General features: G+C 30.4%; 1 protein-coding gene across 1 annotated transcript; it reads left to right on the plus strand.

The window, feature by feature from the left end:
- The first annotated feature begins 246 nt into the window (after window positions 1-246).
- Window positions 247-14929, plus strand: LOC143256447 (ras-related protein Rab-5C-like). Its single transcript, XM_076513693.1, has 6 exons — window positions 247-378; window positions 5622-5790; window positions 7187-7338; window positions 8377-8502; window positions 10591-10681; window positions 12107-14929. Exons 2-6 carry the CDS (start codon window positions 5628-5630, stop codon window positions 12223-12225), a joined length of 651 nt encoding a protein of 216 aa, XP_076369808.1. The 5' UTR covers window positions 247-378; window positions 5622-5627; the 3' UTR covers window positions 12226-14929.
- The last annotated feature ends 3906 nt before the right edge of the window (window positions 14930-18835 follow it).

An 18835-nucleotide genomic window follows, 5' to 3' on the forward strand; every position in this document is an offset into this window, starting at 1 on the left:
AAATTTTTAAAGTCATGGATATCGTATGTGTCAACCAGTTGTAGGAATACATATCATATGTTAGTGACGATTGAAGACAAATAATGCTTCGTTAAACATAATGATATTTTAAACATTTATTGTGCTTTATTAGAATTGTAATTTTTAAAATTTTAACACTGCTAAGAAAATAATTTTGTTTATTTAAGTTTATGAAAAATGTAATAAATCATCCAAAAGAAACCTTGATACGCGGAAGTCAATGATTCAGGAACGCTGTAAATTGGTTTGATTATGAGGGTGGGTAAAAGAAGAAAGGCCTAGCTTACTGCGTTCTAATCACAAGTGTTGGAAGTTATATATTTATATTATTTGTTACTTGCCTGTTTTTTGATAAAAGTAAGTATATCCATCACTTCTTTTGTTTCGTTTGGAACGGATATTTACCACGATTTTGAGTGAAACTGAAACAATGAAAGTATTAATATTAACAGTATTTGTTTTAAGTTAAAATATTAAATACGAGTAAGAATAAGACATCATTTTATTTTTCATTTAAGAGGGGGTGTTTTACTCAGTCTTACGGGTTTTGAAGTTTTCTGATTTAATTATTGAGAACATGGTTCTTGGTAATTCTGATTCTCTTTTTTTTTTTACTTTGTATAATTTTATTGGTGTTGTAATGTGTAAAGTAAGATTACTAAATTATGTGTGTGAGAAGAATATTGATTGGTGGTATAAAAAAGAGCAAAAAAAATGATAGTCTTAAAAATAAAACTAGAAAAATAGCCTTCTGCCGAGATTAGTTGTGACATAAGAGCTACAAGTAATACTTTTAGGTTATTTTCACAGAATTATCGAATTTAGGTAAAAGAAGGTTATTGAAACGTAATTTAGTTATAATCTTGAATAATTGTTGATGAGACCACATTTGAAGGACCTTTTGTGGTGTTTACATTTTACTTTTAGGTTCATATTCGTCTTGCAAATTCCAAAACACGAGAATAATAGTTGGTTTAGGCTGAGCCATTTAAGCTTTTCAGAAAAAAATCTTTTATTAGAGTTTTGAAGAGTTAGATGAGATTGAATTATTCTGGGTTCAGAATTCGTGATAACAAGAAACCCATTTGAAGTAAAAATGTATTCTGAAGATGACTGGTATGGGTATTAGCACTTTAATTAAAATAAAGTACAGAACAACTTTTTGAAATTCTAAGGTCATTTTCAGGTTGAAACATTGTTCTGTATTTTAATTAAAGTGCTAATACCCATACCAGCTCTTTTGAAAATACATTTGTGGGTTAAGAATTGTTAGGTGTTTGGGCAGTCTTTATGGAAGTGGTTTGTTCACCTTTTAGTGATAAAATGAAAAGTTTCAAAGTGCAAATGTTGACACTTCTTGGAGCATCAGGTTTGACTTTTGATCTGAAAGTTCAGATGGTTTGCTTTTTATAAAAGTTATATTTGGGTATCAGGTGTGTAATAAAAATGTTCTTTCTGACAAAAGGTTATAATTTACTAGCTTAAATGAGCCAGTATTGGCTTTGTGTTTAGTGCTTACTGTTTTATCTTAAATACTAAGCATGGTATAGTTTTACATTTAGAAATATAATTGTTTTTTATGTGTCAACAACAATGCAAGTTTACAGTAATTTAAATACAAATATACACGTAAATGTAGTTCTAAGAATGCAAATTGTATAATATATATATCTTGCTTTTTGTGCTTATATTTATTGAAACACAATAACCTGCAAGTTGTAAATTTTTTCATAAAATAGGTAAATTAATTAATTATTGAAAGAAATAAGTTTTTTAGTAGATGTATATCTGTATAAAAGCATATAGCAGTTTCTTTAGTATGTACAAAAAAATTGTTACATTAAAATGAAAGTTATGCAAGCGGTTATGATTTGAAGATTTTTGAAACAATCCAGTAAAAGTTTCATAACCTGCAAACAAATAATTGATCATTTTCCAAAAGAAAGTTTTTCTCAATAAGGAAGAAAAATAAGTACATAAAAACAAGTAAGTTGTGGAACTGCAGACTCCTTTATACAGTGTACTTATGCAATTTAGGACACTTTAAACAAAACAGCTTCTTTGTGCTTTCTGACTTGTTTTAAATACAGTTGAAAAGACAGTTTTAAGTCATGGCTAGATTGCTTACAGTTATAACAGTGTTTTGTAATGTGGGACATATTGATACATTTAGGCTATCCCATCCTCTAAACTAAACTAAAACTGTTATATCCAGAAATCCAGACCTTGCATATTTGTCAAGATTTATCTTAAACTCACTTAATTTACTATCTCCACATCTAAAATCAATCCTTTCCAAAGGTCAACCATCCTTTTGGAAACAAAAAATTGTTTTAACTGATGATGGCTTCTTCCCTATCAACATTTATATTTGTGTCCCTCAGTTCTACTTTTCTCAAGGTTAAATATGAAAAAAAGCTTATGTATCAACACTGTCAAATCTCTTTATAATCTCAAACACCTCAATCAGATCCCCTGTACTGTTTTTCATGTGAAAACAATATAGGATATTTCAACCTCTCCTTTTACAACAACTCCCTCCCCTCATCCTAGGCATCATTCTGTCAACCTTTATAACAATTCAGTGTCCTTCCTGAACACAATAATCCAAATGTGGCCTAACCTGTGATGTGTCCAATCAAATTATGACCTCTCTAGACTTGTGTTTAATATTTCTGTAGATACACCCTAAAATCCTATTTGCCCCACAACTAGCAACAGCATTCTGCTTGGATGACATAAGATTATGATCATTATTATGTCAAGAACTCTTTCTTTAATGACACTGTTGAGATTTTCCCCATTCATATTATACTTGTAATTCACATTATGATAATCCACATATATTATCTTACACATATCATAACTAAAACCCATCTACCATTTATTTGTCCAATTCGCTAAATGATTTAAATTCTTTTGTAAATCAGCAGCATCCTCTTCACAGGTAGCAACACCTTAATATCATCAGAAAATTTAAGTAATTTATTGATTATTCCTTCATCATGTCGATAATGTAAATAAAAAAGAACTAAGGTTCAAAGACTGAGCTCTGAGGTACCCCCCACGTGACATTAACCCTTTCGCTATGTGTCGTGTCATCATGTGTTGACTTGCATTCAAACTTTTATTGAACTACTATTTTATGAACTTGTGTCAATAAGTTTGGAATCAAATTGTAGATTATAATTTAACCTTTAATATTATGTATAATTTAATATCTTAATTTAAAAGTAAATATTAAAAGAAGACACCTAAATATAGTTTTTAGTTAGTCATGTGGTATGTTAAATGCAGCACTGTTTAAAATTAGATGTTCGTGATATCAAGATACCAAGTCTATGCTTTTGTACAAATTAGGGACTCAAACTACTTATATTAAACTAGAATATAAAATAAGAACCTTGTGTAATTTTATTTTGCTGAGATATGGGTTATGTACTGAATCAGACACAGCGGGCCCATTCACTTCTTTCTATTTTTGAAAATGATCTCGCATTCACTTCAGTATATGACATGTGAATGACTCATCAATAGCTTAGAATGCTTGTCTTATTTCTTAATTTGTTGCTTCATATTCTCAGAAAAAAACAAGTTTCATAACTTATGTCTAAATAGTAATAATCTATATTCATACATATATAATGTATAACAATTGAAATGTGACTGTATATTACAAAATACTAGTCCACTAAAATGTAACCAAGACATGAAAGGTTAAAGATCAGTTTTATATTACTGGATACATAACGTGAATGCACATGAACCATACCAGTGTAAGTTGTGTAATGTTAGCTGGGGATGACTGGAAGGTCAGTATAATAAATACATTTGTAAATATATAGCATTATGAGACTTAAGCTACTTAGCCTGAATACTTGTATTTTCATGTTGTAATATGGAAGGTCAGTATAATAAATGCACGTGTAAATATATAGCATTATGAGACTTAAGCTACTTAGCCTGAACACTTGTATTTTCATGTTATAATATGTAATATGGAAGGTCAGTATAATAAATACACGTGTAAATATATAGCATTATGAGACTTAAGCAACTTAGCCTGAACACTTGTATTTTCATGTTATAATATGTAATATGGAAGGTCAGTATAATAAATACACGTGTAAATATATAGCATTATGAGATAACTTAGCCTGAACACTTGTATTTTCATGTTGTAATATGGAAGGTCAGTATAATAAATACACGTGTAAATATATAGCATTATGAGACTTAAGCAACTTAGCCTGAACACTTGTATTTTCATGTAATAATATGTAATAATTCTAGCATAAAAAAAGCATAATTTATATCTATTTCCTTTTTTTTATAATAGTTTTCAGGTTGGCCAAGTGACAGACCTCACACAGTTATAGTAGAGAAAATAAAATATAAAGTCTTAACTGAAAACAAACATTTAAAAGGTATTTAGGAGGTTTTAGAGATTACACAAATAACATTTGAGATTTTGGGATGAAGAATAGTTTGTTTTCATATCATAATATAAAATCACTTTGCATTCAGACTAGTAATGAAAAAGACTATTTTTACAAACAAATCTCTAGTAAAACATCTGACATTTCTGTTTACAAAATACTTGTAATCTTTTGTAATGACGAGAAACCCACTTGAAGTTAAAATATATCCAGCTGTCTTGAGATACACTTGTGATCTGTACTAAGTCTAACACATTTTATGAGGGTGCACATGCATGTGTGTAGTTGAATATATGTATATTTCAATAAGCCAGTAATCAAAGGATTTAATGACCTTGCAAAATGTCACTTATAAGACATCATTTTATAACTTTATATATTAATAGTTAATTACAAGAACTCATGCAAAAGTAAAGAACATGTGAAAGACCTGTCAACCACACTATATCATGCTTTGTATCGATAAGTCCTTTTATCTTCTGTCATGACTCATCAAGCCAGCTAAGATATGACAGACATAATCGTGGTAACGGCACAGAGTTCCATACATTCATTCATGCTATTCTGCAAAGACTTTTAGCATGTATTTATCTTAAATTTAACGAATAATTCAGTTAAAGTAATTATTTTACTAATTGCCTAGTGGTGTATGTAATAGACAAATATGTAGTGTTAAATGACATTAATGTAACAGTTAATTCCACAGATTACTTGTTGGAGACCACATGTTTTTTATATCAAATGTTTTGTTTCACCAGATTGTTTTCATTTCTTTGTATTAGGTATTGTAAATAGTAACAATGTAGTTATTCTGTATGATATATAGTTCCCATTAATACTGTATAATATGTAAACAAGTAAGAAATTTAAGAATTGGACAGTGGACAACAAGTTAGTATTTTTTGTAAAGACCAGCATGAGATTTCATTGGGTTTATATGAAAGAGTGACTTTTAAAGAAGTGTGTTCTACATGATCAGTTTTTCCCTTATTTATGTCATCCTTTTCCCCATCAGACATGTTTCCAGGGTAGGTGTATAGACCTGTTGTCTTTTATTGTTGTATATTAACACGACTCTTCAAAAGTGGTATCATGAGGTTCAAGTAAATATATTTGTGTAAAAAGTTATTTAAAATGTTAATTTTTTTTTTTTTTTCACAGATTTTAATGGCAGGTCGAGGGGGCGTTCAACGACCAAATGGATCATCACATGGAAAGATTTACCAGTTTAAGTTAGTTTTGCTTGGTGAGTCAGCTGTAGGAAAATCCAGTTTAGTCCTGAGGTTCGTTAAAGGACAGTTTCACGATTATCAAGAGAGTACCATTGGAGGTATAGACTGCTTTTAACTTTATTTTACAAGAATATAAGAAAAACCTGTTTAACTGTACAGTGTAGTAAATTATTGCAAATTAACCTTTTTTCAATAATGATAGTCTAGTGAATAATTTCATAATTTTCATTACTTGCAATATTATATGCGTTTCAGCTTCGAAGGTCAGGACACTTCTGCATGCTAGAAGATACCTCCCAAAACATATCCTTAGGGTGTTGTGAAACAGGGCCACAAATTCCTAAGAAAACCATGAAAGAATTACAAAAACAATAGCAAGCAATATATGTGGACCTGCAGTATCATTGTGGACAACTGAGAGGACTTTGTGTAACTGTTGAGAATAAAAGTGCAAAATTACTCGAGACATTTCCAACAACAAGAAAAGCAATAAGCTCGAATAAAGTAGAAACTAACTTTTGTAAACAGACACTACCAAATAGACAGGTTTATACATAATGTAAAGTTAAGCCTAAATGTAAAATATATTTCATGTATATTTTTCTTTTGAATATATTTATTTTGGGAATTTTATTTACAGTTTTTAAAGTTGATAAAGATGGTTGAAGAAACATTTTAAGCTAGCTTGTCTAAGTTGTATCATTGAGATGTTTCATTCATGTGGTTGGGATTTTTGTTGTGAGATATTACAAGGTAGTGGTCATGGTGTCTGATATCTTTTAATGACAGCTGGTTGGGAAAATTGGATTTAGAGTTGCACATATCTGTTAGAAGGTGTTTAACTGTAATCTGCTTTTAATAGTTTTTTGTAATTAAAAGAATTTTTCTCAAGACTTTCAGAGGTTTAGTAAAATTAAAACATGAATCCAGCTATGGCAGCGTTATCTTTGTGATAGGGTGGTTGGTCTGTGAAATGGTGTGACTGTCAGGTATTGTAGAAACTACACTATTGAAGGAGTTTGAGATAAGATTGGGTTGTTATTTTAGGGTTAGATATAGGAAAACAGAGTTTATATGTGCTTTTGTAGGATGGTATCAGAAAATGGGATATTCTAGGCGAGATAAATGTGAACAAAAAGTACTAAGATATTTTTGACCTTGCTTTATTATTAGAGGTTAGAGGTCACTGATGTCATAGGTAAGGTTATTGCCATAGATATTCTAATGTTAAAGCTTCCAGCCATAACTTTCTATCACTACAATAGCAAGTCCTTTTTCCAATCTTTCATCACAATAGTTAACTCATTTCACCTCTGATTAAAGAAAGAACAAAGTTACAACATAGACATATTAACTCATTATAATTTCTTGTTGAAAGTTTATACAATTAAAATTCAGTGCACATTTCATTTTATGTTGAAAAATAAACCAATCAAAAGGATTTAAAATCTGCATTTTTTAAAAATATTTATTGAATTGTTTGTTTTTTTTCAGCTGCTTTTTTGACACAGACAATGTGTTTAGATGACACAACCGTTAAGTTTGAGATTTGGGATACAGCGGGTCAGGAGCGATATCATAGCCTGGCTCCCATGTATTACAGAGGAGCACAAGCAGCAGTTGTAGTATATGACATTGTGAATCAAGTAAGGTTTGTTTCTTTACAGTTAATTTAATTTAAAAGTTTGAAATATTGTGAAAGATATTAGGAGTTAAGTTTTTTTTCTTTCAAATTAACTTTGCAAGGTTTCTGTAATGACTTGAGTTTCACTTTACATGGAGTCCACTTTAGTAATTACACACTATTAATTTAGTATTAATTAAAGTACTACAGTTTCAAATGTTTAACTATTTTTTTCTTTGTAATATAAAGTTAGGTTTAAGAATGATGGATAAATTAAAGAGTTAAATTCACTGTTTTGAAATTTGTGTTGAAGGTCGATGTAGGCATGCTGTTTATATTCTGAAATTTGTGTTGAAGGTCGATGTAGGCATGCTGTTTATATTCTGAAATTTGTGTTGAAGGTCGATGTAGGCATGCTGTTTATATTCTGAAATTTGTGTTGAAGGTCGATGTAGGCATGCTGTTTATATTCTGAAATTTGTGTTGAAGGTCGATGTAGGCATGCTGTTTATATTCTGAAATTTTTGTTGAAGGTGGATGTGGGCATGCTGTTTATATTCTGAAATTTGTGTTGAAGGTGGATGTGGGCATGCTGTTTATATTCTGAAATTTGTGTTGAACGTGGATGTGGGCATGCTGTTTATATTCTGAAATTTGTGTTGAACGTGGATGTAGGCATGCTGTTTATATTCTGAAATTTGTGTTGAATGTGGATGTAGGCATGCTGTTTATATTCTGAAATTTTTGTTGAAGGTGGATGTAGGCGTGCTGTTTATATTCTGAAATTTTTGTTGAAGGTGGATGTAGGCGTGCTGTTTATATTCTGAAATTTTTGTTGAAGGTGGATGTAGGCATGCTGTTTATATTCTGAAATTTTAAAGAATGAAATATTTTAGGTTTAGTAGTGTTGTTTCCCATAACTGTAAATGTTATAAATGGCTTTACCTCAGAGTGTTGTAATTTTTTTTTTTAGGTTCTTACGAGCCTCTACGGTTTGCAAAATTTAACAGTTACCAACACAAATGCTAATCTTACTGAAAGTTTCTATTTTAAAATTTAGGATACCTTCAGTAGAGCGAAAACTTGGGTTAAAGAGTTACAACGTCAAGCCAGTCCGAATATTGTCATTGCATTAGCAGGAAATAAAGCAGACTTGGCTGCCAAACGAGCAGCAGGAAACTCTAGTGTATGCGTGTTTGTAATTCTGTAAAAGACGTGTTTGTAATTCTGCGTGTTTGTAATTCCATGCGTGTTTGTAATTCTGTAAAACTCTAGTGTATGCGTGTGTAATTCTGTAAAAAGTAATGCGTGTTTGTAATGTAAAACTCTAGTGTACGTGTTTGTAATTCTGTAAAACTCTAGTGTACGTGTTTGTAATTCTGTAAAACTCTAGTGTACGTGTTTGTAATTCTGTAAAACTCTAGTGTACGTGTTTGTAATTCTGTAAAACTTAAGATTTGTTTGTTTCTTGTTTTTATACATATATTTTAGTGCGTTTTTGCTCATAAGGCATCAAAATGTAGAGAAAGATAACACTTAAAAATGTAGAAAAACAAGATACATTTTGTTTAAATTAGTATTTTTATGACAAGTATATCTTTGGATTAATGTGATTGATTTGTGAGCAATTTTTAAAGTACTTTCCATAGATATAATTTTATAATACATAGCAACTGTAATTGTTTCTTAATGTGGTTTAGGTGCTTGTCTTCACCATATATGATTAACGTAGTGTGTGGTTGCTTGACTGTTTCTTAAACTGACTTTATCCTATGTTTTGTAATCTCTTTTTGTGCCCCCTTTCCCTGCAAGACTTATTAGTAAAATGAAAATAATATTAAAAGTATTGACAGTTCTTCTATACTGAAGAAAAACATAGTATTATATGTCATTCAGTAGATTAAAACTTTGATCATTACTAATATAGTATAATATGACAAAATTATTGGTAATTTGTGACAAAGAGGATATGACAAGTGGGTCTGATTTTCTAATTTGTGACTTCATAGGCAAATAAGATTGAAAGCTAGCAAAATTAGACTTTGTTTTAGTAATATCTCTGTGATAATGAGTAATTATGTTAAATTTTGTACTTCTGAAAAGGAAGACCCAAAGAACAAATGTTACAATTTTCATATCAGGGAAGATTGAGATTATTTTAAAGACATTCCTTAATAAAATTAGGAACTTAAAATTTTACTATGTGCACTTGGACCTACCTTTAATAAGAGTGCCTTTAGTGTTGAACATTCAAGAAATGACAGATGTCAGGAGTACATTCTACAGTATGAAATAGTACTTCATACATTTACATCTCAAAATAAATACATTTTGTGTGTTTGTGAGAGTATTTGTATCAGCTTATTATCACTCCTACGAAAAGTGGGGCCTAATAGGCCCCAGAGCAACTTGAAGGGTTATTAATATTAGGCTAATAATTTTGTATTTAAATGAAATTGCCATTTAAATCCATTAATGAATGGATTAACGAGATTCCCACTGTCCCTATCTACTATCTAGCAAAACCACAGCCAGGGGAACGGGCTTGGAGAAATCAGGACTAGAAACGTCTTTTCGTAGGAGTGTTATAGACCTTAGAGGTCAGATGACGATCCATTTCATTGTTTTTAAACCTATAAATGTGATAATTTTTTAACCATTTTACTGAGGCTGGGCTGTATATTTTGCAGCAGATGGGTTAAAGGGTTAAACTCTGCCATCATTTTGTTTAACTCTTTCAGTTGTGGATATTATTAACAATTAATTTAATTATTGGCTATTTTAATATTTGCTTTATTCCTACTTTCAAATTGTTCTTGGGTTTGATTTCTTCATTTGGGTAATTCTCTTTGAATTATTTGCCCTTTTCACTTTCCAAATTACATGCTAGCTGTTTTGTGCACACCTCTTTTTATAACATTTTCTCATAAAAATGCTTCTACATGGATTTTGAGATTTATCCATTGGGTTTTATGGCTTTTGGTCTTCTCTAGCCACAAGGATATAGAGACACTGACAATGACCATGCTTACAACAGTCAGCTGATAGACTAAATGTAATATCCACTGTATCTGTAACTGTTTTTGAACAAAACAACATCCAGCTACACCAAAATTTTGTCTCGGCTACTGTTTGAAACCAAACTGTTATTTTGCTGATACGTTTTCCCCATTCCCACACACCAAATTGTGTAATGTTTCTTGCAAAGTAAGTTTGGACTGTTTGTCAAAAACTGTTAATAAAATTTGATATTTCATTATTGTATTTTAAGGAGGCTCTAGCATATGCTGAAGAAAGTGGTCTCCTATTCATGGAAACTTCTGCAAAAACAGCCATGAACGTGAATGATATTTTTCTAGCTATTGGTGAGTTTATGTGAAGGTCTTTAGTTGTTTAAGGATCATTTATTAGTAGTAAAAAAGGTGTTCTGATAAACTACAGAAAAAATTCATTATGACACAGTTTAGATAAGTGAGGGGTCCCTTAAAATGCTAAAATCTGGGGTTTGATTCTCTAATATGGACATAGTAAAAGATGCAAGGTGGCTTTTGTTTAAAATAACCAAAGAAGGTCATGTGTACAGACTTGTAAAACCAAAATATATTTTGTATATTTATGACAAGAATTCTTTCATGTGTATAGGACGTGTAAAACCAGAATATATTTTGTATATTCATGACAAGAATTGTATTTTTTATACATGGTTAATATGACAAAGTACTTTTCAGTCAATGGTATTGGTACATTAAGATAATCTGTGTACATTTTTTTGTAATGAAATATTTCCTATGTTACCTATAATTGTGTTACTTAAATCACACCTATGCCGAGATGGCACATTCTTCTCATGAATTTGCTTAGACAGATTGAAACTATAAATAAAATGAATACATTATTGCTAATTTCCCCATCAAATGGTTTGTATAAGTGCTGTAATTTTAGGAAAGTGTAACAGCATTTTGTGTGGTGTCTGGTTTTATGTATGTGAATACTTATTGGTACATCATTTGTAATGTTTATCTTTTTGAAAATTCAAACTTTTTTGTTTTGTATTGAACTTAATAAATAGTAAATATATTTACAAATTTTTAAAATTAGATGTATGGCACAGTGTGGACTATAACTACTATTACAAAAGGTTGTGTTGTAAATACAGTAACTATCGACTGAAGAGAGTTATTGCTACTCTGTTGGTGTTCATACTCCCCTTTATTTAAAAATATAGTCTTTAATTGAAGCCTTGAAAAAAAAAACTTAATATTTGGTTTGAAAAATGCAGGACTTATTATTGGACTTCAATCAATTAAAACCCAAAATGACACATACCCAGGAATGAAAAAGCTGTGCTTTACTAAACTGACAAATAGTTTTTGGTATTATAACAATAGTACATTCTTACAAGCCCTCATGATGGGCAGATCAGAAGATGTCCACTGTGTAGCTTTGTGTTTATTAACCTTCGAGATAAACAAACATGCGTACAAAAACTATGCTCTTTATAGTTTAAACAACAACTGTTGTAACACAAAAGTACATAGTGATTTAATTATAGAATGTGAACAGAAACATTTTCATGGTTTGAAATTTTGTTTCAGAATAAAACAGTTGGATTTACAATAGCTTGTTCACAAGCAAATGTGTAAAAAATATAGTTGGTTATGATTGGATAATTATATTGCATATATTCATCCATGCCAAAGTTAAGAAATTGTTCAAAAGAAACTAATTATTGAGGTTTTCATGTGTTTTTTATTTAACTATATTTACCTTTAGTGTTATGTTTCTTACAGCTAAGAAACTACCTAAAAATGAACATTTGGTCACTGGTGGTGTAGGTTCAGGGCAGGGAAGGCAGGGAGTTGAACTGAGGGAAAGTCAACAACAGTTCAACAGCGGATGTTGCAAGTGATGAGAAGAACTGCATTACTTTGGGACCCAAAACTTTTGACAGACATGTATGTTGGAATGGTGTGTAGATGCACATTCCACATTGAAGAATGTGTGGTTCTCAAAAATCGTCCTGCACCACATTAATTCTTAGCGTACAAGTCAACCAAAATGAATTATCACAAATCATTCTGCTGTGAAATTCTGTCCATTCACCTGTATGTATAAAGGTATAAAAATTAAAATCATTAGCTTTAATGAATTACGACAATTAGAACAAAAAAAATGTAAGTAAGAACTTGTTTGAAAAAAAAAAAGAAGAGATTCCTTGAGATGTCTTTGGAAACACAGGTGTTTTTGAGTGAATTTAATATGTTTTCGTGTGGTTATTTAAACTATTGGAATTTTCATAAAATAAAAAAAAAAAAAAGTAAGAAAAATATTTTGATTGGTTATTTGTAAAACATCTGCTACTTGTTAGTATATATAATAATAAGCATTTCAATTATAAATACCTAATGATATTCTAAGTTTTGGTATTTATTAGTTAACGTACTTTGATGAATGTGGTTATAGAACTGCAAACATTCTGTGTAGACACCAAAATTCAAAGTTGGCTCAGTGCTTTGAATCATTATATGTTAATGTTTTTTTTTCTAATTGTATTTAAAACTGTGCATTTGGATTTACTAATATATATATAAAAAACAAAACTGAATACATTGTCTGTTCATTGTTCTTGTCCTGCCTATTCAACCACTTCTAAAGTATGGTTGACTGGTTTATTGTAACCTCAGCTGGTATTTAATGTATGTACAACAGAATTCCTTCCCTCACTGTAGGTCATTGTTTGTTCAAGATAATTTGAGTTTGTTACTCATAATGGTACAGTGTTAAGGTGTTATTAAAAGTTTTGAATTATGTATACTAGTGTAACTTAATAGTTGTATTGAACTTGAAACTTTTCTTTAGGTGTAGATTTGTTTACACAACACACTTGTCATTCCAAAGATCTCAAAGTATGTGTAAATTGTTTTACACGACCCAACTACAGTTATCTAGTATATCTACTTTTCCATAAGTTCTAGTTATGCTGAAGCCTGTCAGTTTCTGTAAGTTTGTGTAAAATAAACACCAACCATCATTCTTTATTTCCACATACTTCGTTGGTGTGTCACTTGTAGTTTAAATGTAAATAGTTGTATCATTTCCATGAACCACAGTCCAGCTTATTGTACAGACTCCTACATAACAGGAATTTGTTGAAAACTTTGGGAAAAGTATGTAGCCAAAAAATGTTCATTTACTATCATAGTAGAACCAGTGTTTATGCATTATTCTTAAAGTGATCTAGAATGTACGAAATATTCATTGTTCCATGTTGTCATGTGTTTAATTTTTAAGTTTGTAGTTGGTTTGGACTAATTGCACTTGGTATTTCAAATACATTAATGAATCAGCATTTAACTGTTTGAAAATAGACTTTGAAACATCAGGTGGCAATCAGATTAAAAAGTTTTGAACATAAGTATTTGGAGGACTGTTTCTGGTGGCATGATGTACTAGACGGACCATGACGTACTGTGATGAAAAATATTTTAAATACACATCTCTCTCTTATTTTTTACAGTTTCAACATAAATGATATAAAGTTTACATCATTGTTAATTTATTTTATAAAGCTAAATTGAGTGTAGTTATTTTAAACTATTTCTGTATTATATACTTGTTTTGAGTGGATCTCATCAGTACACCTGTCGTTGATGATGTTTATTGGTTCTGACCTACAGTAAGTTGTATAGAGACATACCATATAGAAATAGTTTATTTATAGCTTACTAAAGAAAGCATGTACAGAAATGAACTGGTTGTGATGTACAGGAGGTATGTCATAAAGTTGCAGCTGTAATGTTGTAATAGTTTCTGAAAACTTTTATAAGTATCTTACTACACATTTCACTGTGTTTTCTTGTATTTCTTCTCTTAACTTTGAAACACAGTTTAACCTAAACAGTTAAGATACATAAACTGACATTATCGTATTCTGTGACAGTTCAACACAGTGTACATAAACTGACATATCGAGCCCTTAAACTTTTGGCAAGTAGAATAAATTGAAAGACATTAATCATAATTTATTTATAACAGTTATTCATAAAAGAAAAAACAAAAGTTTGCCGACAAACTGGCTGCTTATGGTCACATTATACCAAAGCTTCAATATGTGTACATGTTTAAAGAAATGTAGTTTCTTTCCCCAGTGGCAAGTCCTGTGTGCATTGTTAGGAATACTTTTGTGACACATGATGATGTATATAAGATTTAATTAAACCTTCTTTTGGCACTTAAATTGGCAGTATGATGTTATTTTATATTGTATGCTTGTGTCCTGCAATAGTTATGAAAGTTAGATGGCTCTATTACCAGTTTCATAGTTGGTAAAGATATTATATATAATAGTTTCATAATTTGAGAGAAAAAATGAAGTAGGACCTGTGACAAACAAATGGAGTAATTGGTTATAGAAATGTATTAATTTGTATTTGGCCCTATGCGTTATTCAGGTTCAAAAGTTCTGGTTTATTTCGACTGTTTTAACTAACCTATACATTGTTCAGTTTTTGAGAAAATAGTAAGATATTTAATTATATATATACAAGTTAGTAATGATTAAACACTGTGTATTTAACTGTTGGTAGAAACTGAAATCAAATAAAATATAATTTACAAAATGGGCTTTCTCTTGTTTACTGCATGAACATATGAAGGAACACTGGTTAAGCAAGATTATATGGGGAGTTAATAACCATTGATCAAATGTTGTGTGAATCACAACCAAAAATTAATTGAGCCAATTTTGACTAGAAGGGTATAGTGTGATAGAGTAGTGCATTGATTTATCAACTGAATATCCTTTTTGTTAAATATTATGTTGGTTGTAATACTGAAAATATTACAAAGTTTGGTCAGCTCAAGAGATTTAGGATGTTTTAAGATTCATATACTGGGTTGACTATACAAATTATTCATAATTACAAGTAATGGCAATAAAATATCATGAGAGCAAACTATATAAACCTCCTGCTTTATCATATTCTGAATTTTAGAACAGAACGGTTCCTGGATGCATTATAGGAATCACTCCTAAAATTTGGTCTTGCTAAAGAGTGAAGTGACATCAAGTAACTATCTTTCTTGGTGTGTGTTCCTGTAACAGTACTGATAGCCACTATAGATGGGTTTTACTTTGCATTGTCTGAAGTCATTTTCAGAAGGGGAATTGGTCTGTCCTTGTTGAAATGGTGTGTGTAGTGAGATATCTATAACATCTTATATGACACAAAAAGTGTCAATAAGTCTTTAAACTAGTTTTGCTCATTGCTTATACACTATCACTGTGTGATGTCTTACCATTATGGTCAGTGGTGGCTGAAGTTTCAAAATAGAAGGTGTGTGAAAATAAAAAAATTCACCATTTTTAAAATTTTTATTTTTTTTTAAATTAAAATATGTTTTTAAACTCAGAATATTGTGCACAAAAATACTTAGTGAAAAAATACACATACACACATATAAAACAATGATTAGTAATGTTTAGAAGATGGAACTTAGGATTTTAACATGGCAAAATCTTTAATTTGTCAATATGAATTTGAGTTTCTAGTCATTTTTCAAAAAAAGTTATTGCTAGGTTTTCTTTAATCTCTCTTGTCCCATTGTGGAATATGTAGGTCAAATAAGACCATATGTAGAATAATATTTTTTGGTATTTGATGTGATATTAATTTAAGTTCTATGTACACAGTTTCATCAGAAATATCTAGTCTTTTTGCTTGTTAGAATTTTTTCTAAACTTTATGTACCCATAAAATTTTGTGGAGGTTCTCTGTACCCTTCAACCCCAGCCCTGACTATACTTTAAATTGATTGATTTAGAAATTCTCTTTTCATTAATAAATCACCTACAGATAAAAAGATACAGAATCAATTTCTACATAATTATCCTGAGCTGTAGTGTTCTACAGGTGAAATGATAATGCACAGATTTTCAGGGGCTGAGTGTGTTCTAGTGGTTAGTATGCCAGACTATAGAGCTCAAATTTCATAGTGTGCATTGAGTTACCATGAAAAAACTTGTGCATGTTATAGTTACATACAGAGGGAGTAGTGTTTTATTTTTTACTTTTTCTTTAGTCATGTGCTTTAAAATTACTGATGACTAGCAGAGAGAGTTCTTGTTCACTTCTGCTTGAAATCCAATAAATAAACTTATCGTCAGAAGGGAAATTGGTCCGTCCTTGTTGAACTAACTTGTATAACATTGATCCATGTATAATTTACACATTGCTATCATACAACTAAAAGGTTAAGGTATGGAAATAAGGCATGTTCTTGCAAATTAAAGACTGAAATAATTTACTGCATTTTGTCCACATATAGCTGAGATATTTTAGTTGGTCTCTTGCACTTGCCTGTGATATTTAATCATTTGATTACAAACCTGGACACCTTAAGCACCAATAGATTTTTACACACAATCACACTTTGGTTGAGTACCTTATACTAATTAAAAATTACTTCTGAGGTTGTTCTGTTACATATTATTGATGTTTTTATAATTGGAGGGTTAAACATCCTTGTTTCACAAGCACACCCATCTTTGTGGGTATATTTTATTGTTGATTCAAAACGGAGATAATTATGGTAGCTGGTTTTACTCAGAGAGAATTATTTATGTGATAGAAATAGCTTACCAATCAATTTATTGTACAGGACTTAAGATATTGTTATTAAATAACAATATCATAATTCCATCAATAACATGGATATACACACATATGTTCTCTTGAGAATTTTGTACAATTATGAAGAAAGGGTATTCCCATTCAAATTGCTAAGTTGTAACTTTCACATAATAATGAAATGTTGAAGCATGTCTTTCTGTTTTGACTGTACATCTGAAAGTGAACCCAGCAGTGGGAGGTCTTACCTAAATATACCTAATAATGGTGTCATTAATCACGGAACTTATTCCCCCATAATGCACTTTGAACAATAAAAAACATACACTTATCCAAATTTTACCATACTTGTGACAAGATATATTCCTAATGGTGTTAAAAACCAAAATGATGGAGCTAGGATAATTAACATCAAATTTATACAGTTCAATTCTGCTTTATGTAACTGAAATATTTTACTAAAATATTAATTTAAAAACAGATTGTTAAAATTACATTACTTTTGTATTTAATATTTATAGCTATACAATTTTTTTTTAGTCAGTGTTCATACAGAATTTTAAAATCTAAACTTACACTATGATGGTATGCTCAATTAGAACACTTTTTGTGGGCTTTCTTCTAAAAATAAAATCACCAAGTCTTTCATGTAACTACTTATTGAGTCCCTTTAGAACAGTTTGACTTTATTTCTGGTTGTTTTGAAATACACCCTGTATACAATTCTTCAGAGAATCATTATTCCTGGTATACCCTGGAGAAATAGATGTTGTGAGAGAACATATTGTTCTTCTGATGTATTATAAAGTCATACGATATGAAGATTGGTTTAACCATGAAAAGTCTTTAGATGCACAAATAAAACTTTTGTTTGTTATCCAGTCAGTTCCTGTGCCTAACTGTTACTTCTGTAAAATTTTCTAATTCAGTTGATGATTGTTCAGTCACAAAATATCATCAGAACTGTACTTACATTACTGGTCCTTACATAAAAGTCATGATATTGTTCAGTCACAAAACATCATCAGAACTGTACTTACATTACTGGTCCTGACATACAAGTCATGATATTGTTCAGTCACAAAACATCATCAGAACTGTAGTTACATTACTGGTCCTGACATACAAGTCATGATATTGTTCAGTCACAAAACATCATCAGAACTGTACTTACATTACTGTTCCTTACATACAAGTCATGATATTGTTCAGTCACAAAACATCATCAGAATTGTACTTACATTACTGGTCCTTACATACAAGTCATGATATTGTTCAGTCACTACCTCTAGTATTTTTCAAAATATTGCTTATTCTAGATTTATCTTCTTCTTGGTTATTATGGAATTATTATCACAGCTTCTTCCTCTCTTAATAGATTCTTTGTGTAATGTGTCATATGGTGTTTAAATGTTATTTTACCACTGTAGTTAAAGCTGAAATAATAAGAGACTGCCAGCTACATATTTTTTGTCAGGTGCTGTTGAGTCAAAAAGGTTTCATGCATCAGGAATAAAGTTATTTCTATTAAAATGCTTTTAGGAAAGGTAAAATGACTTGTTAAAATAATTTTTCCCATGCATTTTTACTATTTTGTATTATTAAATAGATAAAAATTAAACAGCAACAATAAAATATCAGTTAATCATTTAGTATAATAGTTTATTTACTTTGAATGACCAGTTAAATATATTAAATCACTAGGTGATCTCTAGTTCACAGACTTAAAAAAGCAAACCCCATTCCTCCTTACATGTAGTTATACAGTTTATCATATCAGCTTGAATGATCAGTCAAAAATGTGCAAGCCTGAGTGACCTTTCTAGCTTCTTGATTGTGAAAAGGTAAACTCCACTTAAACTTACAGCTATTGGTGACACAGGAAACAAC

This window comes from Tachypleus tridentatus, chromosome 7 (assembly GCF_004210375.1).
Source record: "Tachypleus tridentatus isolate NWPU-2018 chromosome 7, ASM421037v1, whole genome shotgun sequence".
In the NCBI taxonomy this organism is placed as follows: Eukaryota; Metazoa; Arthropoda; class Merostomata; order Xiphosura; family Limulidae; genus Tachypleus; species Tachypleus tridentatus.